The sequence below is a fragment of the Parasteatoda tepidariorum genome, chromosome 7, assembly GCF_982258835.1.
Source record: "Parasteatoda tepidariorum strain Cologne lab strain chromosome 7, Ptep-v5.0, whole genome shotgun sequence".
Classification (NCBI taxonomy): domain Eukaryota; kingdom Metazoa; phylum Arthropoda; class Arachnida; order Araneae; family Theridiidae; genus Parasteatoda; species Parasteatoda tepidariorum.
The window spans coordinates 60059040-60082690 of record NC_141761.1 but is presented as its reverse complement, the minus strand read 5'-3'; the positions used below and the strand labels follow the sequence as shown (position 1 = coordinate 60082690).

Here is a 23651-nt window from a genome sequence, read left to right as displayed (position 1 = left end):
TATATATATATATATATATATAATGATGAAAATTCTTTTTTAAACAAAATCATACTATCTAATATAATTTTATTTATTACGTGACACAGTTAGCTACTTGCAACTTTCTTAGCTTTGATAAACTTATTTCGCCTTGTTTTTTTTCAGTCTATTGCTTATAAAATATACATACGAATTCCGGTGTTTGTATTTAGCTTATAATGTATTTTATTTGATGTTTTTTTTTCGCAAATGAAGAAAAAAGGAAAAGAACGGTCTATGAACATTTTTCACAAAAATGTCCATTGATCATCTGTTGCATTTTGAGAATTACTAAGTTTTGACAAATCGATACGTGAAAAATTAGTTCTCCCTGACAGTTATTACTCAGTGAAGATATGCCGTAACATGAAAGAGACTATTTCAAAATAATTTTTTTCCGAATTAGCTTTTGTGGGCATAGACCGTTTTTTCCCCGTGGTCTTTAAATGTTAAAATAATTGACAAAAATGCATTTAAATATTATATAGGAAAAATAGTCTCTACGTTTTTTACACATTTTACTAACTATAAAAAGAAAAATAATTTTTAATAAAAAAATTGTCATAGCAAATCATGCTTAAATTAGAGGAAAGATTTACAATTAAGCAAAATTAAAATTGATTTTAGAGTTACGCTAGTTCAATGCTATATCGTTTCTAATGTTTAAACAAAGCAAAATGTTGGTAGTATTGAATAGTTTGCTAAAACAATACTGAATTATATACAATGATATTGAATCATTTCTAAATCGAGCATACTTAGAGCATACAATTCATACTTAGAGCATCAACCTCAAGCATACAATTCATACTTAGAGCATCAACCTCAAGCATACAATTCATACTTAGAGCATCAACCTTAAACATATTTGAAATCAAATAATTGTCAAATCAAATCAATAAATAAAATAAAAAGTTACGAGATATGGAGAAAGAAGTCTTGCACGACTATATAATTGTCAAATCCTTTGTTAAACAATTTTTGCAACAAATAAGATAGGTAACAATACTTTTACTAGGTGTTAACGCCCTGATAATAACACATTAATTTTATGTCATTCTTTTAATTAGACTACATATAAACTGTTTTACGTCTATGTAATCTTATTCAGGTCAACTGTCTATAATTTGTAATTACATAAACTCTATACAAAGACTTCTTCTAACAATGCAAGTTTACCGAACGATTAAATGTAATTATGAAAGTTATTATTACCTCATTGACAGATTCAAGTTCTTGATTGATCTGTCTGATGTGTTTATGAAAAGGAACGTAATAAGAAATGAAATAAGGCGTTTATTTTCTGCTTAAATAAAAGTTTTTCTTTTCTTTTCTTTTTTGAAAAAATTGTATTTTATGTTACTCAAAAAGGGTATAAAACATTTGACTTCAAATTTTCAATAAACGAAAAAAAAAATTTGTTTATGTTTTTGAAATTATTTTATGATTTCAAGTCCTTTAGTCAAGAGATAAATTTATAATTTCTATATGTTCTACATTATCATGCAAACACCGAATATCCCAAAAATGACTGACATTGAAAAATAATTTAGGGAAAGACGGATGAGATAGAAATGTATAGTTCGCGCTCTACTCAAGAAACTAGATATTTTACTCTCAATAAGTTTCAAACTTTTTTACAAAATCTGTCAACAGATGGTATTGTAAGATAGACAAAACAATGTCTTGAAAATAACCACCAGTTACTTCAAAAACAAGGTGTAATCTAAGGACAAAACTAACATACGCTCTTTTATATATTTTCAGCAAGCAGTGTAGTTTAATAATTTTTCCAAGTTCACTACGCCATCTATTGATGAACTTTGCTTTGAAAAAATAGTTTGCGATTCTATTTCTAGATAGTTAAGAATCTGCAAAAAAAAAAAAAAAAAAACACAAAAGTAAGAATGTCTGTTACATAAAGTATTTATTTATTCATTTTAGCTTACTAACAAAATATTATTGGTTAATACTCATATTAAATAGTGTGTACTGAAGGATATGCATGGGGTTTTTTAATTGAATATTATGAGTAAGACGCTAAAATTTAAAATGGCAATAAAAAGGAGCCCGAATTTAAAGAGGTTTTTTTTTCTTGATAAGTATAACATACGATGCGTAAGTTTGGAGACATTTATTAAACTTACAATAAAAATATATTGCATATTATGAGTCTAATAAAAATTTGAAACAACGTATTGGGGGGGGGGGAGGAATGAAAGTGGAGAATGTAAGAAACTTTTGAAATTACGAAATATCATAAAGATTCACAATTACCTCTAAAAAAACGGTGAAATTTACATTAAATATCTTAGCAACAATAGGCAAGACGTTTTTTTTGAAGTCATGGTTAAATCATTTACGCGAGGTCTTTCGTATTTTAAATATCAAATTTTTAATATGAGTTGCTATCTTAAAATTTGATCAATCACAACCAAAATTATGTATAATGAATGTATAAAGTTGACTAAATATTTGAATACCTGCAGAATTTAGTTTACTGAAATAGTTGATAAACAAACCAAACCAGCAATTTTCAGTAGATTTTTTATTTATAATGTAGATTTTCCTATTTTAGAACCACTGTTTCCTATTAATTTTTTTATTATTATGATTTCAATAATACTCGAGGGAAAAAATTCTGGTAAAAGGACAGCACTGTATAGTAGTGACTTTTCTAATAAAATTTTTAAAAAAATTTAAGAATTAAAAAAAAAAACTGAATTCTGGTTAATTAAATTAAATATGCGGTACTTTGAAAATCTCATTTTGTTATTTCAAGTTCATATAGTAATGGAACTATTCTTGTTTTCACAATTTTAGTTCTTATCACATCACATTCAGAAAAAATTCAGAATTGAAAAATAAACTTCACCGAATAGGAGGTTTTTTAAGCCATGTTCTAAGGTATCATGATATAATTACCAAATTTTATCACACATTATAAAACCATATTTTATTATTAATTTTACTAAAATTATTACCAAAGCATTTCGGTAAAAATTACAGGACTTTTTGGCGTTCCCATAGAGCCAGAAACACGGTAATTTTACCATATTCTGGTAGTTTTGACCATACCTTTTTTCTCTGTGTACGCACTCTTTTCTTCTCTTCAATTTTCAACATTAGTCGTAAGTCAATGTAAATATATATCTTTAGTAAATATATAGGTCACTCACTCCATAAAAGGATAGGAATGAATCCAATATCAAGGAAAAATTTCCTCAGCGACCTTGACCTTCGGCACTTGTTTTCTCCATAACATTGTTATGTTATTCTGTCACTAATTTTTGTTTTTTATAATAATTCATTCCTTATAATAATAATGAAAGTAGCGAGGTCAAACAATTGAGGTAGAAGCAACCTAGTTTCGATTTGCCAATTTCTCAGAAATTGGTGCTAATTGTTTACTTATTATTATATACAACAATACGTTTCAGGGTTCATAATATTCAGATATATTTTTTTCTTAATTAGATCAAACAGAGCTATTTATTTGCTTTTTGCATTAAAATTTAAAAGACATAGAACTATTATGCATACACAAATACTGAAATAGAAAACCTGTTCGAATCTGTAATTCCGTTAGAGGACAATCGTTAAAATTATGTGTACGAGGCAATAGGGACAGATTTCACAAATTTACTGTAAATTCCGTACACTCCCGTGAGTAAAATTTGTAACAACTGCGCATGCTCGAGTTTTTTTTTTATTATTTTTTTAATTAATAAATTTTTTTATATCCTTTGTATCTCTACGTTTTGTTGGTGTGGCTTTACAAAGCTATAAGCACGCTGTTCATAGCTGTTTCCTGTTTAAGTCTACTTTCGAATTAATAGATCGAGAAGAACGCCAACACAAAATGAAAATTTATGATTTATTAATACAAAAGGTTAAAACGAAACCTGCGATTTTACAACAATTTGTAGATTTCACAGAAATATTTTTTTTGTTGGTTTTAGTTTGAAATTATGATTCCCTAGTTACGCTAGATTCATTAGAAACTAAACATTTTTTCGCTATTTAAAATTATCGAATATATTTATTTTAATTATACAATTTAGTTGGAAGAAATTTTACTTCCATACTATCCACGTCCATTGTAACTGCTTATTTTGATTTGGTGGAGAAAATCCATTACGTCATCGTTTTTAACTAACAGGTCTTTGCGAAATCTTTTACATTCATTCACGTAAATTTAAGTTTTTTCATGGGCACATGCGCATTTCACCTGCGCATGTGCTTTTTCAAGTGCTTGTACGCAGTTACATCAAGCCGTGGTGGCTTAGGGGATAGAGCGTTAGCCTTCCGATGACTTGAACTGAGTTCGAATTCCAGCGATGGTTGGGCTATATGATTTCCGCACCGAGCTCACACCGACCACAGTGCTGAAGTAAAAATATCCTCTGTGGTAGACGGATCATGGGTTAAACTCCGCTTTCCGTCAGACTAACCGTGGGAGGTTTCTGCGATTTTCTTCTCCGTGTAACGCAAATGCTGTTTAGTTGCATCAAAAAAAGTCCTCCATGACGGCAAAAATCACCCAATACTTGAACCAGGAATTTCCTTGTCTTCTGGATCGGGTTCAAAATTACAAGGCTACGGAGTTGAACATTAGTAGTCGTAAACCCAAATATTCGGTCAGCTATTCAACGTCGGTTATTAAAAAGAAGAAAAAATTAAGTGCAAAAGCGTTTAAAAAAACTTTAAAAAAAACGTAAAAGAGCGAAATTTCCCTATCATGCAAATAGGCTTCTTATTCTAACAAGTTTTATGACTGAGATTAGCGTATTAATTAATTAATTAATTTACAAGTAATTTTACCATTCGTGAGATTTTTCAGTATAGTATAAATTTGTAAAGCTATCAATCGATTTAAGGAAATTGGGATCACGACATAAATATAGAGTAAGGGTTACCATGTTTTGAATGTCATCTTCAATTTTTTTTTTAATGTTTTCAGCAAAAGTTAAATGGATATGCTAATTAAATGGTAAAACGCACAAGCCATATTGTAAACAGTACCACTACAATAAAAAGCATTATAGGTATTGTGTTTCTTTAAGATAGAACAAAAAATAAATAGGAAATAAATGTCTTCTTCCTATGTCTATAGAGTTCTAAATGTCTATAGAGGTCTCTAACTTCAAAAGACAAGAACATGGTTAATAAAAATAAGCCCATTACTATTTCTAATTGCGAAATTTAAAAGTATAACATTTTTAATGCGTTTAAAATATTTAATTTTTGATTAATTTCCTTCACAGGCATTTATCTAGTTTAATAAGCCAACATTTCAAAAATAAAGAATATTTTTACTATGCGAGCAACGTTTTACAAGAGCTGCATCAATAATTCACAAGTTGTTCCCATGATTGAAGGAGTTGTTCCTGCAGCAAAAAACGAAAAAAGCGTGCGCTAAAAGTAACTGCACATTTCTGTTTTGAAATTGGATGCGTGTCTTCGTGTGAGAAAGACAAGATTACCATGTGTGCAATATTGACCATGTTATAAAATTGGCAACATCGAGAGAGCATATTTAAATCTATATATCTTATTATTTTAATTTTTTCATCAAAAATTTACAAAAGTATTCCCCTTTGTAAGAATAACTAAGTAAGTAAAACGAGTGCCTTATTTTCCGCAGAAAGCTAACATTAAAAAGGAAGAAAAAAGAAACTATCTATCAATCTTATACAATCGTAATAAGTACGAAAAATACTTAATTTCAGTATTTTTGAGGAGAAATAATAGCTGACAACTATTGAAATTTTGGTTGTTTCTGCTGTTTATTGTAATGTTAGGTTGCTTCGGTTGTTCCAAACTTAGGGGTTTTTAGAGGTATGTTTTCCTATGAAAGGCCATCCCCACATGTAGTACTTCATTTTTCTTTATAAGACTGTAAACAGGTTTTCAACTCCCCACTAGTGTTTAAAATTCCTTCCCTTTATCTGACTGAAGGTTATACACTGTTTTTTCTTTCTTTTTTTTTCCCCTTTTGCTGTCTTATTATGTTTTCTACTTTGAATGTGGCATTTGGCATCATTACTCTTTTGAGAAGACGAGGCACTTAAGAACTTGCAGGTTTTATCCCACGACATACAGGTAAGCGAAATAGTTTCCTATTAATTAAATAGTTTCCTATTTCCTATTAAAAGTTTTTATTTTTGTTAACATTTCAAATATACTAAACCCTTACATTTCATAACAGAATAAATTAAATTCGAATGAAAAATTTCAAAGAAAACGTTCCTGATTTATACAATAATGCACTGAGAAGAGAAAAAAAAGTATGATCAAAACTACCAGAATACGGTAAAATTTACAATGTTTCTGGCTCTATGGGAACACCAAAAACCTCGGTAATTTTTACCGAAGCTCCTTGGTAATGACTTTGGTAAAAATGGCATTAAAACATCATTTTTTATTGTGTGATAAATGTGGTAAAATTTGGTAATTTTATTATGAGACCTTAGAGCATGGTATAAAAGCCATTTATTCAATTAAAGTTACCTTTTAAATTCACTTTTAAATTTACTTCAATTAAATTTACTTTGTAGTTTTACTAAATGTGTGGTATTTGGGAACTATAATTTTCAAAACTAGAATTTCATATAAACCAAATAAATAATTACCAAATGAATGGTTTAAAAACAGTGTACTTTTGCTTTATTAAACAGAATTTTGTTTGGTATTTTACCAGAAATGTCATTACCATAGTGCACGATAATTTTACCAAAATATTTTTCTCCGGACACAAAAAAAATAAATAAATAAATAAATAAAAATACAATTATAATTTTCATATATGAATACTTTGCTAAGAAACTGCTATCATTATGTGCGGTCACTGTACCTAGGTAAATTATAACAGTTCTTTTTGGACTTCATTATTTTTATACCAAGGAAATTCAATGATAGACGTAAATAACTCGTTTAAAACTCCTCGTTTCAACTCCAAAACTTTTAACAAAATATCAACCAATTACAAACTCGTTTTGAGAAAGCTTTTAACATTTATTTTAGAATATAAAAAATAACTGAACAAGCTTTCATCATATAAAAAAGTATTGCCGGATTAGTGAAACATTACATAGATAACGAAAAAATATGTCTAAGTATTATTGACACATAAATTAGTTTTCACTACTAATCTGAAGTTCCTAAGTATTATGAAAAGTATGAAATTTCTTAAAGTTAAAAATTATATAAAATTCTTCATTGTTAATAAAATTCCTGAATTTTTCATTGTTAAAAATATTCTGAATGTTAAAAATTATATGAAATTCCGCAGTGTTAATAAAATTCAGGTATTTCTCATTGTTAAAAATAATGTAAAACTTGGAAAGAATCTCTCAAAATCCTTGCTGTATAAGAGAATCTACAATTACATAATGCCTAAGTCGAAACAATCATTTCATTTATACTTACAAAATAAGTGAAATAAACTTTCAAATTTATTCAATTTAAAAAATTTGGAAAGTAAAATTATGACATAATAGTAAAACATTAAAATACTTATTCAACTACAATTCTTTTTTTAAAAAATGCATAAATACGAGTTTTGCAAAAAACAATTTCATAAAATTTTAAAAACCTCTTTATATTGTAAGGAAAATAAAATAAATTCGGAAAACTAAAATATATCTTTTCTCAGTTTTCCATACTATTTTGGCAGATATATTTTTATATCTCAGTAATATTTTAAATAAGAATAGTAATAAGAAGAGTAAATTATTTTTTTTAATTTTATAATAAAATAATACAACTAGAAAGACATTATTCAAAGCAAATTATTTTACTGCTATAATATTTGAATTAAATAAAATATACTTTTTTTTTCACATTTCCGAAAAAATTGCATGCAAATTTATTACATATTTTAACGTTAAAAAAAAAAAGCTTTACAACAGTTTTTATAAAAATAATCTGTTGGACCCATCAGTCTATCACTTATGACATGTGATATTCTTCTACATAAAATAATAATAAATAAGTTGGCCTCCTATTTAAAACAATGTATATAGAAAAGCATAATTTATAGCGCATCTTTAATGTGATAATATTTGAGTTAAATAAAATATACAAAATATTTATATAACTATTTCAGATTTTTTAAATAGCTTTACAACAGTTTTCATAAAAATAACCTCCAATCATAGTTTTTACAATAGTCAATAACATCTGAATGACACAAAAACAGAAGGTCTTACATCAAGAGCAATAAATACAACAGTTCCAAAAGTCAAATACAACAGACAGCTGGTAGGTTTGCTAAAAAATTGTGTTTGCATAAAACGTCGTCAAACCCCGAAAAACACTTCGAGGCAAGAACAGTGAATGTTGTCCTCACCTTTAGTTCTTCAAACTTATTTATTCAAGAATGTTATAACATTAATACGTCGATGGGAATAAAACGCTCAGCAAACAATGTCAAGACGTTCAATAAATCGAAAATAAACTCAACCAAGCCAAAATAAACGCCAATAGATGTAGTGATTTTTAGAGTATATGTGTTTGAGATAAAATGAAAACACATTCCATGCGGTTATCATAATAAAAAAAGGTATTAAAACATCAATAAAACTTCTACTGAAGTGTAATAAAACTGATGACTTGTATTAATATAAAAACAGTTACAAGACTATAGCTTTTAAAAAAAATGCCTAAAAATAATTAATAGTTTAGTTTTGAAAAACAGTGTTATGTAATATATATATATATATATATATATATAGCAAAAAACATAATACAGGGTGTCTATAAAAGAACTCCGGGGTTTTAAAAATTCATATCTCACTAACTATAAAAGATAGCAAAATTTAGTCGATTTCTCTGAAAAGAGTAGCTCAAAAAGTTTTACTCATACCAATTGGGAATGTTTGTATCAACTGTTGGCGGCGCTGCAGGGCGTTGACCTTGAAATGACGTCGCGAAATTTGAAATGATGGCGATTGCGCAACAAAAGGCTCAATGTGTTATTTGGCTCATAGAAACGAAGTCTTTAGTTATCGTACAAAGAAACTTTCGACGTACTATGGTGTTAACCCGCCTTCTGACAAAACCATTCGTCAATGGTTCAGTGCATTTAAGGAAACAGGAAGTGTTTTGAAGCAAAAGTCGCCGGGTAGGCCGAGTGTGTCTCAAGAGAAAGTGGACAGAATCCGAGCTTCATGCCTTCGAAGCCCTAAGAAATCGTTGATAAGATGCAGCCTGGAGTTGGGGTTACCAAGATCTCAGGGAACGAATAGTCAATTGTGTGGCAACCGTCCCCCCAGACATGCTCGCCAGGACATGGGAAGAGGTAGAATAGCGTTTAGACGTCTGCCGTACCACTAACGGGGCTCATATAGAACTTTACTAAGTGTTAAAAAAAACTTGATAATGTAAGCTTTTCAGTCATGTATAAAACATGTATGTATGTTTTTTATTTCATTAAAATATTTTGCCTCAAAACCCCGGAGTTCTTTTATAGACACCCTGTATATATCATGACTTTCATCCTAAAGAATTTAATCTATGAAATTGGACACATTCTGCGTTTTGATGAAGGAAGCAAAGAAAAAGAAAAAAGCAGTATTTCCGATTGCTCTTACTGAAATCTTATCAATTTTATGGGTGAAATCTTATAGTTTATGTGGGGCGGGTAGATATCGACAATGTCAACCTTCATCTATGAAAAGTTACCCCATTATAGAATCGAGTTAACACGTCTTATATACTAGTGAATTGGAATTGTATTTTTGCAGTGATAGATACCCTACAGTACTCCCCCACCAGAATTATATCTGTGATAGAATTCGATGAACGGATACCACTAGTTGATTCATTGCTGTTTTGTGAGAAGCCGGGAGAGCTATATTAAGATCATTGTACTTTTTGAGCGTTGAATTGTGAGAGGTGTATTAACTTCACGGTCGTAGTTGCTCCTGTGTTGCCGTTAGCAGTCGAGTGTATGCTAGCCGACGATGTGCGTGATTGAGACGAGACTGAGTAGCAACAGTGCGAGGAGGTGGATAATGTCGCAGTCGCAAGTAGAAAGTCAACTGTTCAATGTGGAGCATCCATCGAAGTAGGCGTTTCCAGATCGAAGTAGGCGTTACTGTCAAGATAGGCGTGTTCATATCAAAGTGGGCGTTTCTGCCAAGGTAAGCGTGTTCACATCACGTCCGGGTCACCAATGTAGGGCGAGTAGATATCGACAATGGCAACCTTCATCTATGAAAAGGTACCCCATCATAGAATCGAGTTTATGTGCTTGTGGATTGTAATTGTAATTTTGCAGTGGTAGATACCCTACAGCAGGGGTGTCAAACTCAAACGCTAACTTGGGCCAAATAAACAATGCTTAACTTTAGGTGGGCCGCAAAAAAAAAAAATCAATGTTCATAGAAAAAAAATATTTTTATTTTGAATAGCACATTGTAATAAACATATATAAAGTTAAATTATTGTTTGAAACTTGACATCTCTTCTCTGCTACTATCTTTCCTATTTCGGGAGAAATTTTTTTGGCCGAGACTGATTTCAAAATTGAACCAACATGAGCGTTATTAATACGGTTTCGGACAGGAGATTTATTTCCATTCATAACAGAAAATAATTGCTTGCACTGATAAGTACTTCCAAACATGGAAATAATTTCATATGCGAATTTTCGAGTATTTTCAAACCTTGCAGGTAAATATTTGTAAAATTCAGGCATAACCACTTCAATGAATTTTGCCTTCAAATTTGAGTCGCACTGAATCTCAATCACTTCCATTTACATACTACTGAGTCTATATTTATTGAGAAAATCGACGAACACAAACAAAATTTGTTTTCCGAGGAATTAAAATCTTTAAACCTCGTTTCAAATTCCGTTCGAAGATTCGAAATTTTTTCTGCGTATTTTTGATACGATGCAGTATCCCTGGAATGGCAGGTGGCGCAAGCCAATTAGAATTTTACATCTCCTCGCGTACAATTTAAAATGATCCGTATAGTTTATAAATAAAGTATATTATAATTTCATATGCTAGTTTCCTTTCTAATTCACATTTCTAATTTATTTTTACTTTGCATCGGATATATTGACTGGGCCACAAAAATTTTCATCTCGGGCCGCGAGTTTGACACCCCTGCTCTACAGTTCATATATATATATATATATATATATATATATATATATATATATATATATATATATATATATATATATATATATATATATATATATATATATATATATATATATTTATTAGCCCGTGCTTATTGAAAAAGATGCAGGAAAATACAGAAATCATATAATTTTATTAAAGTAAGGGCCGGAAGCCCACAAATAAGAACATGAAATGCTGGTGGACAGATAGAGAAGAGCCCAATTGACCTTGAAAAGAGGGTTTATCTTTCTGGACAATATATTTAAATATTAATAGGTCTTAATAACGTAGGATTGATCAATTTCTCAAAATACTAAAGACACATCTTCACATATAATAATGATCAAATATGTATTGTCAAAACAGGTCTTATGCACTTGCACCGTTAATAGTTTTACACTAATAACTAAGTTTTTTTTTTTTTAATTTTATGACCGGGAAAAGGCTATTTTTTATAAATTACGAAATTTAAAATCTGTAGTTTATTTATGTGTAATTCAAAAAGTAATATTTTATTAATTAGAAAATGAAAGTTGTTCATGTATAATTATACAGAATGATTTCATGATTATTACTTTTATATAAGTAATATTTTACCAGCATTTAATGTTTTTCAATTGTTACAATTCGAATAAAAGTTAAAATCTTTTTTTTAATTCTAGTTGGTAGATACTAAGTGAAGTTTAGAAAGCATTATAAAATTTTATTGTAATAATTTTTATTCCTAATTTTTATTCCTTTCAAAAGTTCTTACGTTCAGAATTTTTTTTTTTTTTCAAAATATTGACACTGTACATTAAACTTGCAACGTTTTTTAAATTCGAAATTTGTTTCCCAATTTGTTGGAATTTCGCTTAAATTGTTTAGGGAAATTTGTTTGGTTAGTAAACAAAGTTTTCTAAATCGCATCACCTTTGATTTCTAAAGAAGCATATTGAATAAAAAATAAATAAATAAAATTTTTAAAAAAAAAAACAACGCTGTAACGGGTAAATTAGGAAGCTTTTCTCTCTTAGAGATTCATGCAGAAGAATCAAGTTGCTGTGTTCTTGCGCAAAGTTTTGGTTCATGTTAATCTGTTTTACATGTTATCGATGCAAATTAAGAACATTCTGTGTAAATATATAGCAGAACTAAAGTAATGTACAGGTTATCATATAATAGTTTAGTAAAGCATTGTAATGTCCATCTTGTTTCTTTGCTATCTAACTATTGTTTGAGGCATGAAATAACACTCTGTACAAAGCGTTATTTAGTTTCCTAAATTGCACCTTCTTTGATTTTTAAAGAAGCATATTGTATAAAAAATAAATAAAATATAAAAAAAAACGCTCTAACGGGTAAATTAAGAAACTCCGTTGTTATATTAACGAAAGTTATTCAAAATTTTTGAAGAATAAATATCAAAAACAGAAAAAAAGGAAGAAAGACTTTTTTCACCAGTATAAGTATGGTACTATGCGGTTTAATTCCTTTTAAAGAAACACGTAGAAATAAAAAATAAAAAAATATTAAAAAAATATTTTAAATGTTAAAATATCGAGTAACATTTCCGCTTTCTAACAAATTCGATTAAAAAAATGCAACTGCTTTATACATAAAAAAAAATTTTTTATCGTTTGATAATAAATAAATAAAATTCAATATAATCGTTTTGATAATAAAATGATATTTGATAATAAAATTCAATATAATCGTTCGATTAATAAAAACTTCAAAAATATATAACTAAATAAAACAATTATTTCTAAACTAATATATACATAATAAACATATAAAAAATATGTTTGAAAATATAGTTTATAAATCAAATAAAATTTTGATTAATAACATTTCTCATCCATAATTAAATTCATTTTTTATCATATTTTGTAATTGCTCAGTAAATGCATATTAATTAAACGTTTTCTGAAATGCTTTTTTTTGCAACGAAATCTTAGACTAAAGTTAAATTAGCGGTGGTAGAATAATTTGCAGTTACTAAATAAATACGAAGTTTTATGTTTTGCAGTTACTAATTAATCACCTAATTGTAAATGCTTAAATCAAATAAAAATTTCTAGAAAATCTAGAAAATTATTCTTATTATTGTTCTTTTTCGTTGGAGAACGTAGTATTTAAAAAGAAATATAGCTTACACAAATTATTTAAAATATATTTCTACGTAATTTCAAGAAAATAATGTAATATTTTTCTTTTTACCTTTCAGGAGTGATTTTGAATTTAGTGTTATTCTACAGAAAACTTGAGAACTTAGGAACTCTTTCAAATTAATTATAGTGAAAGACAAAGGTCCAGTATACGGATTTTTCTTAAAAATTTAACCATAATTATGATGAGTACATAAAAATTTGCAATGTATCAAAATTATTTGATGAAAAAATGAAATTCTAAAGAGCGGCGTTGCAAACAAAATACCAGATTTCAATATAGTGATTACTTATTTGCATATTTTACCTATTCATCTATTCACAACGTTATATTCATAAATATTCTTGAAACCTTCATTTCTTGTCTGGTTACTCGGAATCGTATGATGTTGTTATGATATGATCGGAACCTTGATTAGAAAACCACTCAAGATATTTTGCGAACCCCAACACGCCTTCTTGTGAGTTGTTTTTCCTTCGCCGTAAATGGCCTGAAGCCAAACGGAGAATTTTCGCGTCATCTGAGTAATTGATCATAACTAATAAAAAAATAAGTACACATAATGTGTCTTCGTTTTTATTCGATATGACGTAAAAGATTCTGAACTTCTCCTTGAAAACATTTTGTAAACGAACATTCATTCATTCACACAGCTGGCGCGTTTGAGGTGAAAATGCTTCTGTCGAAGTTGAAATTGTTAATTAATGTTTCTCACAAATCGCCGCTGCTGCAGGCGTTGGCACCTGTAGCAAACTCTATTAGGAATACCCATGATTCTTTTAAATATGAAGATCTAACTATCACTCTCGCCGAAGGTGATAAATTGAAACCAAAACCAGATTTTAGCTCCCTTAAATTCGGAGCCAATTTCAGTGACCACATGTTGGAGGTAGAGTGGTCAGAATCAGCTGGTTGGGGTAAACCACGAATCCTACCGGTGCACGCATTTCAATTACACCCTTGCTCAAAAGTTCTACACTATGCCCAATCTGTGTTCGAAGGCATGAAGGCATTTAAGTATTCAAATGGAAAAGTCGCTTTGTTCAGACCTGACATGAATATGAATCGTTTTTTGGTCACTTCAGAACGGGCATGTTTACCTGGTTTCAATCGGGAAGAACTTCTAAAATGCATAAAGAAACTAGTGTCCATCGATAAGAGCTGGATACCAAACCGTGAATTGTGTTCTTTATACATCAGACCGAACTTTATCGGAACAGAAGATACGTTAGGTGTTGCCTCTGCGAAAACTGCCTTGCTTTATGTCGTCAGTGGTCCTGTTGGTCCATATTTTACTACTACTATAGAACCGATATCTCTCCTAGCTGATCCCAAACATGTTAGAGCTTGCCCTGGTGGTGTTGGCTGTTACAAAATGGGATCAAATTACGCGCCAACCTTGTATATTCAAAAACTTGCCCAAAAGCAACAAATGGACCAGGTTTTGTGGCTGTATGGACCTGATCATCAAATAACGGAGGCTGGAGCAATGAATGTTTTCTTTGTTTTGAAGGACACGAAAGGAGATCTAGAATTAGTTACCCCTCCTTTAGATGGAACTATTTTGCCTGGAGTAGTACGTCATAGTGTCTTAGACTTGGCAAGGAGCTTGAATGAATTCCGTGTTTCTGAAAGACCAATAAATATGCGTGAAATAATCAGTGCTCAAAAAGAAGGTCGCTTGCTGGAAATGTTTGTGTGTGGTACTGCTTTGGTGGTGTGTCCTGTAAAATTAATTCGATTTAATGGAGAGGATATAAATATTCCGACTATGGAACGAAAAGATGGCTTACATAGTCGTTTCCTGAAAATGATAACTGATATTCAGTACGGAAGAGTAACGTCTGATTGGTCTGTGTCGGTAGATGAGGAGTAAAATGTTTTTGGATAATTATTTATTAAAATTCAAACTATTTTGTTTCCTGTCCATTTTAGCGGCCATTATTTTGAGAAGTTTTAAATATGAAGTATGACTACCTGTCTAAAAAACAGGTGAGTATTATATCATAGTCATTTGGGGTGCTAATGAACTATAGCAAAGAGCCCAGGGCCGCTAAAATTTAGGGCTGCCAAAAAACAATTCATTTTCATTGGTACGATTTAAAATAATTTTTATTTCATTTTTTTTTAATTTTGTATCATGAAATTACATATTTATATTAATATTGTTATACTCATATTTTTATAAGTTGCATATTATAAATCTGTATTTCACATTTGTAATTGTAATCGGCTTTATTTTCTCTTTCACATTTTTAACGTGTTCTTATTGCTAGAGCTTTTAAAATGAAGCTGATACATTTAACTTTGCCCGTGGCAGTTGATACCTCTGTCACGTTCTGGTTAGAACTTTTTTTACAATTGATTTCTTTATAAGTGATTGCTTGGTGTAATGCGTTTGCAACTTTTTTCGGATTTCTTTAACAATTATTAATAATATTTAATTAAATGTATTGATAAACCTTTACTTAAATTGGAATCATTGATTTAAATTTAATTTTTTTTCCTTCAAATAAAGTGCATTTGTAGTACTTTTTTTTAAAAAAAATTATAAATAGCGAGCGTTTTGCTTTACCACATTATTTATCTTAAAATTTATGCTCAATGAGCAAAATATAGAAAAAAATTACAAAATGAAATGAAAAATAAGTTATAAACGCATTTTCTCTTTAGAACTGATTTTATTCACAAATGTTCATGCATTGCATTTATGGAAAAGGCACTTTTTTTAAGAGCTTTCTGTTTTTCAAAGTTAATCATTTTACCATTTATGATTGTCTGTTTCCTACAACCGTCAGTGAAACTTAATATAACAATTTTATAAGTTAAAATTGAAAATTACTGAAAACAATATGATTTTTAGAATTTAGAGAATAGTATAATAATCTTTCCTATTTCTTAAAACTATAGTTTTAAGATTTTCAGCATGTATAGTATTTATAAATAACTCTAAGAACAAAAGACTTTTAAATTTAATTGATGGAATTATTGTATTAACAACTATTTCGTTACATTTTTAACTATATATTAGCTTTCAAACTGCATTCATTAATTATATTCTGTATTCTATTAAAAATATTGCATTTCTTTAAAAAAAAAAATGTCATTTTTTGATATGCAGAGTTTATCATTATACCATTTGGAATTTATGCTCATTTTCTAGTTTCTTTATTTCCTTCGTGTAATGTAGTGGGAAAAAATGTAATAAAGTGAAAACATTACATGATAATTTAATCTAAAAATTTATTAAAAACAATATTTAAAAATTTTTTAGTTACACTTTTAGTTTGTTAGTAGCATGGTATTTAATATTTAGGCAAATTGAATCATCATTACCATTAAATACTAATGTAAATAAGATTCTTTATTATGCTATTGTAATTTTATTAACTGTTTTATTGTCTGGAAATTTTCATTTTAATTGATGATTAATTTTTATTGTTTAAGGGGAAATTCCGTTTTTAATTTTTTCAAAACAATTGATTTAATCAATTATACTAAAATTTGAATATTGAGACATTTTTTTTTAGTTATGCTTGAAAATTTTATAAGTTTTACCGCTTGAAAAGTTAATATTTTATAACAATTTGATTTACGTCAATCATCACATCATACACAGCTGTAGAATACTTTTCTTTGCACGTTTAATTTTTTTTTATCATGACGGTTCCAGATAATTGAATAACTAATTCAAATTTTCATCGAAGTCTATATTTATCATTTTACTAATTTGATAATAATATAATAATAAAATGATAAGAGAAATTCTTAAAAAAATTCTACTTGCACCAAAATCTAGGATTAAAGCATACGTGCTGTTAAATAAACACATCAGTAGACAATACGGGAAGCTACCTTGTCTGCGAATATAAAAAAAAAAATAAAACACCTATTTGAGATTTCATCGTAAAATTTTACAAAAACTTATTTCAGGCTCATTCGTACTAATAAAAATAGCTCTGTATCTTTCTCATTTCTATGAATTTCAACACTATAGTTTTTAGACAAATTTCTCACTATTGTATAAAAATTTTAAAAAATTATCTTTCAAATATTTTGTAAGGGTAAATCAATATTCATTAATTTATTAATTTTTGTACGACTATAATTTATAATAATTTTTAATATTTAATTTTGTTTCATATTTCGGTAGCTAACTATATTAGTTCATTTTTATCAAATAATTTTATAAAATTAATTTTTATAAATAATTCATTTTGATTATAGTATATATGTTTTAGACATTGATACATTTTAATTTATTTTTAAAAAGCAATTTTTTTTATTCCATAAATATATTTGTCAATTCTTTTTGTAACAAAATGCTTCAATTATATTTTTAAGGGGTTATACACATTTTTTAATTATAAATTTATATTTATTTCGAAATTCGAATACATTTTAAAATAATGCAAAAAAAAATAATACTTTTTGTGTAATGTCAAACTAATTAGTTGCTAAGAATAATTATCAAATAGATTTTAAAGCATTTAAAATTATAATTAGACAGAGAAAAAAGACTATATTTTATTTAATTTTATTGCACTTTGGAAGGAATCGATACGATTATTTGTTTTTGAAAGCATCTAACTATTTTCCATTATATGTTTTGTTCAACAAATATATTATTTCATTAAATGTCTTGAAATTTTGTTAACAATTGCATTCAAACTGTTTTTGTTTTTTTATAATATGGTTTTAAGCATATTACATTCATCTTGAGGCAATATCATCGGAATGAAAAACACAAACCGGAAGATAAACATTCAACTTTCTAATGCAAAATGAGTATGTATAAGGTAGTAACTTGAGGCACAATGAGTATGATAGGAATTTTCAAATAAGTTGATTACAAAATAAGAATTTATAATAATACTCCAGAAATAGCTTATTATAAGAAAGTTATCATGAAATCGAAAAATAATTTTCAAAAACAAAAGTTCACTTCTTTATCCACTAACTATAAAAGTTAGAATAAAGAGGATAATGCACTCACAAATACAAAGAAAAAAATAGTTTTTGAGGTTAGTACAAAAGCAAAACTTTTCACATTCGATGTTCCATAAAAATGAGAATAACCGCAATAAATAAAGATAACATAAACGAGTTTACTAAATAAAGACATTAAAAGTGATTTTATTACTTTTATATTGAATTATCTCGAAAAACAAGAAAGCTTACTAAATCAGAAGAAAAAAACTAGAACTAACTTAATGCAATAAACCCATAATTTTTACGATGTAAAAAGCTCAGGATCAAAAGTAATGTCCCCACCCCTGACTGTTGGTGCTTTTTACAGTAAAATCCATTTTTACAGCAAAATTTTGCAGATCAAAAATCTGATGTACATTAATTTTTACAAAAACTTTCACTAAATCACTGCAATTAAATAAATATTACTTTAAAAATTACGTTTTAAAATTATACGGTAAAGAGGATTTTACAGATGCTACACTCAAGGTGTTTACCGTAACTTAATTCGGAATTTTAGTTCACAGATTTGCTGAATTCTAAAAATTAGTTAAAATATTTGATATTGGGAATTGTAAAATGATGACAGTGTTTACTTTTTACTGCTTATTTTATTTATTTTTTCATTAACCTTATATCGGTACGATATCTAATGATATAATTCCAAAAATCTCCCACTTTAAATAATATAATTATATTGACGAATATGTGTACTCTTGTTTGATATCCTTTATTTTATTTTTCTCAAAGCATTTAAATATATGATATTTTAAGACTCAAAACAATCACTTTTAAATTATTATTATTTTTAAAATATTTATGCATAATACTTTCGTTAATAACGCATATAATAGCAATATATTCTTTAGGAATTTTTGTTATGTAACACTTATAAAGCAATAAGACAATGAAGTTATGCTGCTTCTGCACACATTTTTCATTATATACGAGTGCAATTCCCCCCCCCCTTTTTTTTGCATGAAGCAAACATCAACAAAATATGAAAAATTATGAATAAGCAATAGTCAGAATTTTTGAAATTATCAACAATAGTGACTTAGTTTTGCATGCAATGAAACATTAAATATGAATAAGCAATATTATTAACAAATCCATTAAAGAATAATTAGGGTTAACATTTTTCAACAGAATTGATACAATCTGGAAAAAAAATTTATAGCATACTTAATGGTAACTCTTTAATTGTTTAAGAGGATAAAAAAACAACTATTGGATGAGGGTTATTAGTGATGTTTAGTAAATATGAGTAAATTAGCTTTATTGTTTGCATTTTGATAATGCGTTTGATAATGCATTTGACAATAGAAATACAGATCATGCCTTGGCTTTTATTACTTATCCGCAAATTTTTTATTGGTAAAATCTGTAAGCCCCTATCACTCATTTAAACTATTCGTGCCATAGCGTTCACAAGCTTGTCATTTAAATGTGTTTTTCGAAAGCTATTTATTACGAAATATACTAGGAGCCTTTTTTCCACTCCAAAAATACTGAAACATCGTCATTTTTACCGTCATCCTCTCATGTTTGTGAAATTTAAAAACTTCGTAAAGTAAGACTATTTTTACAATTTTTTTTTGAAAAATGTCACTAAAACCTTAATCTTTTAAGCTCACCAAATATCAGCTAGAAAATCCAATTATATAATATATGTGTACGATCCTTTTCATTTGGAGTTATTTTAAAAACAAATTATTTCTATTCTTATTTATTTACTTTCGAACAATTTTATTCTGTTTTCATTCAAGCGTTGAAGAAATTGATAAGCCATTTCTATTGTAATCTACTGCTTTGTTTAATAGATCATTTCTAGAGTTGACTTCGGACAAAAAAAGCTGGTATCTTAAAGACTCGTAGATGAACAAGGCCATCTCATTCTTCTTTTTTTATTTTTTGTAATTTTTGTTTCATCTCTTCGAAGTAGACTTGGAACTGGCCTTGTTTTCTTCTCGGACATTTCAATTTTCTTTTCATTTTAAACATCAAGTTTAAGAGGCATATGAAGAAGAAAGAATTCAAGGTCTCGACTCTCAAATCGTGAGGAATGGTTGTGAACATTTTGAAGATAAGATGAAATTAAGAAAATGTAACCTCTTCATGCTTTAATGAGAGATTTGCGAGTTATGAAATAATACACTAATTGTCGAATTTATTTGGTATTTTGTGTCTGAGTAGCAAAAGGTTCCGGGTTGACATTAAAAATTGTTTCTGAACTTGTAAGTTGCGTTAAATTATTAAACATAATTTCGAATTAAAAAGATGAAGAATTACTTAATTAAAATCGTAAAACGTAAATTATTTTGGAAGAAGAAACCCCAACAAAAAAAAATTAACAAATTGCATTTCCTTCAAGTAAGTGAATTTAACAAACAAAATAATAATTTATTATGCATTTATAGATTGAAAAAAACCGTATTTCACATATAAACAAAGTTATAGAAAAATATTTTTTTAGAGATAATAATTTTTATTTTTATTTATTAATTATTGTTCTAATAAAAAATAAAATGAACTTAATTATTTGAGTTGAAAATATGGGTTTGTATAGTATAAATAGATCTCTTCAACTCAGATAATAATGAACTGAAAAAGAAGGTTGACTTAAATAATTAATTATTACTACATTTCTTTTAAGTTTATTACGAGTATGTTCAGTTATTTATAATAAAACAGTAAATGCAACGAGAGGCATTCAAAAACAAAAAATCAATATGGAGATCATAAAAATCTAATTTTTTTTAACTTTCATATAACTTTATAAAATGATAATTTGTTGCCAATTTTAGGGGACTGGATTATCTATTAGGGGGACCGAAAAGTAAAGACGCTTCGGTGCATTAAATATTCGTTAATCTTAAAAACCAATTCATTTTTTTTTTCGATTCATTTTCAATCTGGCATTGAAAGGTTGTTGCTAACGAGGGTGAATACTTGATTGATTAAAAATGAAATCTTGATAACAAATATTAAATGCACCGAAACGACATTACTTTCTGATCCCCCTAATATTTTTTTCAAATTACTATAGAAAGTGTGATCAATGTTCTTTAGACTTTGTAAGTAAATACACTAAATTTTGTTTAAAAAATTATTCTCAATTTATACAAGAAAAATAAAGCTTTACCATATATAGGAAGAAAATGCTTTTCTGAAATGCATGATTTATAAAGTAGATGGTAAAGCAAAAGTAGGTAAAGTATTTTCACTGCAGCTCGTTGTGGACACAGGATTCATGGAGGTTAAGGCCGTTTCGTGAGCAACAGAATAATTGTGGCAATGTGGTCAACACTGCGCACAGGCCGCCTTTATTTCCCAAACAAGCTGGTTCCCATCGATGCGAAGATGGCTGGGCATCAAACTGCCACTGGGAATCAAAATGCCAGTTCTTCAGATTGTAAAATAGTCAATGAATTTTTTAAAGATTTTATTAAAGACTTATAACCCAACTTTTTTCTCTTTTTCCATTTTATTTTACAGTAACAGTCTTTAATTTCTGATGTACCTTAAGACTTTTAATATATATTACTTTTTACGTCGTGAGTCCAAAAAAGGAAGGATGATTTTTAAAAAAAATGAATACGAAAAATGGTAGAAGATAAGAATGCCCTACTGTTTCGTATAAGTATTTGGTTAACTGAACTTTGGTTGGTTTGAATAACTGATCATTAAGGCGTAATGATATCTATATATACATATATTTCTCTTACACGGTGACAAAAAAAGCCTCATTACAACTCCCCGAATGGCAACGCTGGAAAATCGACCAATGATTGCCACTAAAAATGTCACATGCCAAATCTAGTTGAGGTGGCTCAACATATAGCGCTTTTAAAAACGGAAACTGAAATAACCGAAGAAAGCATTCTCACCAAATGTGAAGGTTTAACGAATTGCATGTCATTTATTTGAATTCAAATTTATTTTAATGACTTAGTATTAACTAAAAAGATGTAATTTTTTTCTTAAAAAAAGTTGTTATATGGATTTGAATGATTGTTTTGAATTCTTAGAATTTTGTACATATGCAATGCACCCAAGTTAGTAGCGAACAAAGCGAGCTTGGTTTGCGAAGCAAACCATATAAGATTGCGTAGTAATCTTCGGGGGTTGGCGAGCATTAGCAAGCAGGGGCGCAGCCCACTAGTTTAATAAATCTTTAAAAAGTCAAAACAAATCGCTATTTATTTTTCAAATTAATATTCAATACAATCGAAAATTGCTGTTTAGATCTGTAGTATAATGAAAGAATAAACCATGTCAAATATTTCTGCGAAATAACATATAATAGGTAAAAATGGAAAGAGAAAATAGCTTATATCGTGTTATATTTATTTATTACAATATTTCGTATAAGAAAAAATTTACTATTTTAATTACAGTATCCGAAATTTGAAAAATAAATTTGAAGCAGTCTTTTTTCTCTACTACCTTAAACATAATTTACAGGCGGCATTTTTAAATATGAGCACATATATTAAAATTCATTGTTCGAATTTTAATTTATCTACTATAAATTTAAGTTCTCTACTTCGATTTAATATTAAAAACCAAAACATATTTTTAGCAATTCACATTCATTGTCCCTTGTTCCAAAAGTATCACATAAATACAAAAAAAAGCATGAAATATACAGATGTGGATTTAAATGAAACAGGGAAGTAACAGTGAAGTGCGTAAAAATATCAAAAGGAATCTCATTTCTTCAAGATCATTTAAACTTTCTCTTTTCAGTGAATGCTTCACCAAATAACTTATAATTAAAGAAAGAAAGTAGTTACTGCAAAAACATCTTCGTTTTGAAGTAATTTACACCTAAAAAAAGAACTTTGTTTCCTGCTACAAAGGATGTAGATAGATAATTTTCTACAGCAATAGAAGTGGACAAGTTTAGGAACTTACAAACTCATTCTAGCGTGAAAAAAAAATTTTTTTTGAAGTATTTTTACAGAAAAAAATATATAGCCAAAACTACCAGAAAAGGGTAAAATTTACCGTATTTCTTACTCTATGGGAGCACCAAACAGTTGGGTAATTGTTATCGAAACTCTTTTGTAATGATTTTGGTAGAATTAAAAATATAATATAATTTTATAATATGTGATGAAATTCGGTAAAATGTGGTGAAATATGGAAATTATATCGTAATACATTTAGAGCTCGGCATAAAAATCATTTATTCGGTTAATTTACTTTTCAATTTTGTAATTTTTACTAATTGTGCGGTAAAAAGAATTATAGGTAATAACGAAAATAACAAGATAAGTTCACAGCATCTAAATTTGTAATACATAAATTATAAATAAAATTATTATACAGTAAATTGCAATACATTTATAGAATTTA

The 23651-nt window shown here is 28.3% G+C and overlaps 1 protein-coding gene across 1 annotated transcript; it reads left to right on the top strand.

Moving 5' to 3' along the window:
- Window positions 1-5962: 5962 nt before the first annotated feature.
- On the top strand, window positions 5963-21754 carry LOC107448791 (branched-chain-amino-acid aminotransferase, cytosolic). The gene is made up of 2 exons (XM_043047386.3): window positions 5963-6126; window positions 13375-21754. The coding sequence occupies exon 2, from the start codon at window positions 13990-13992 to the stop codon at window positions 15190-15192; it is 1203 nt and encodes a 400-aa protein (XP_042903320.2). The 5' UTR covers window positions 5963-6126; window positions 13375-13989; the 3' UTR covers window positions 15193-21754.
- Window positions 21755-23651: the final 1897 nt, after the last annotated feature.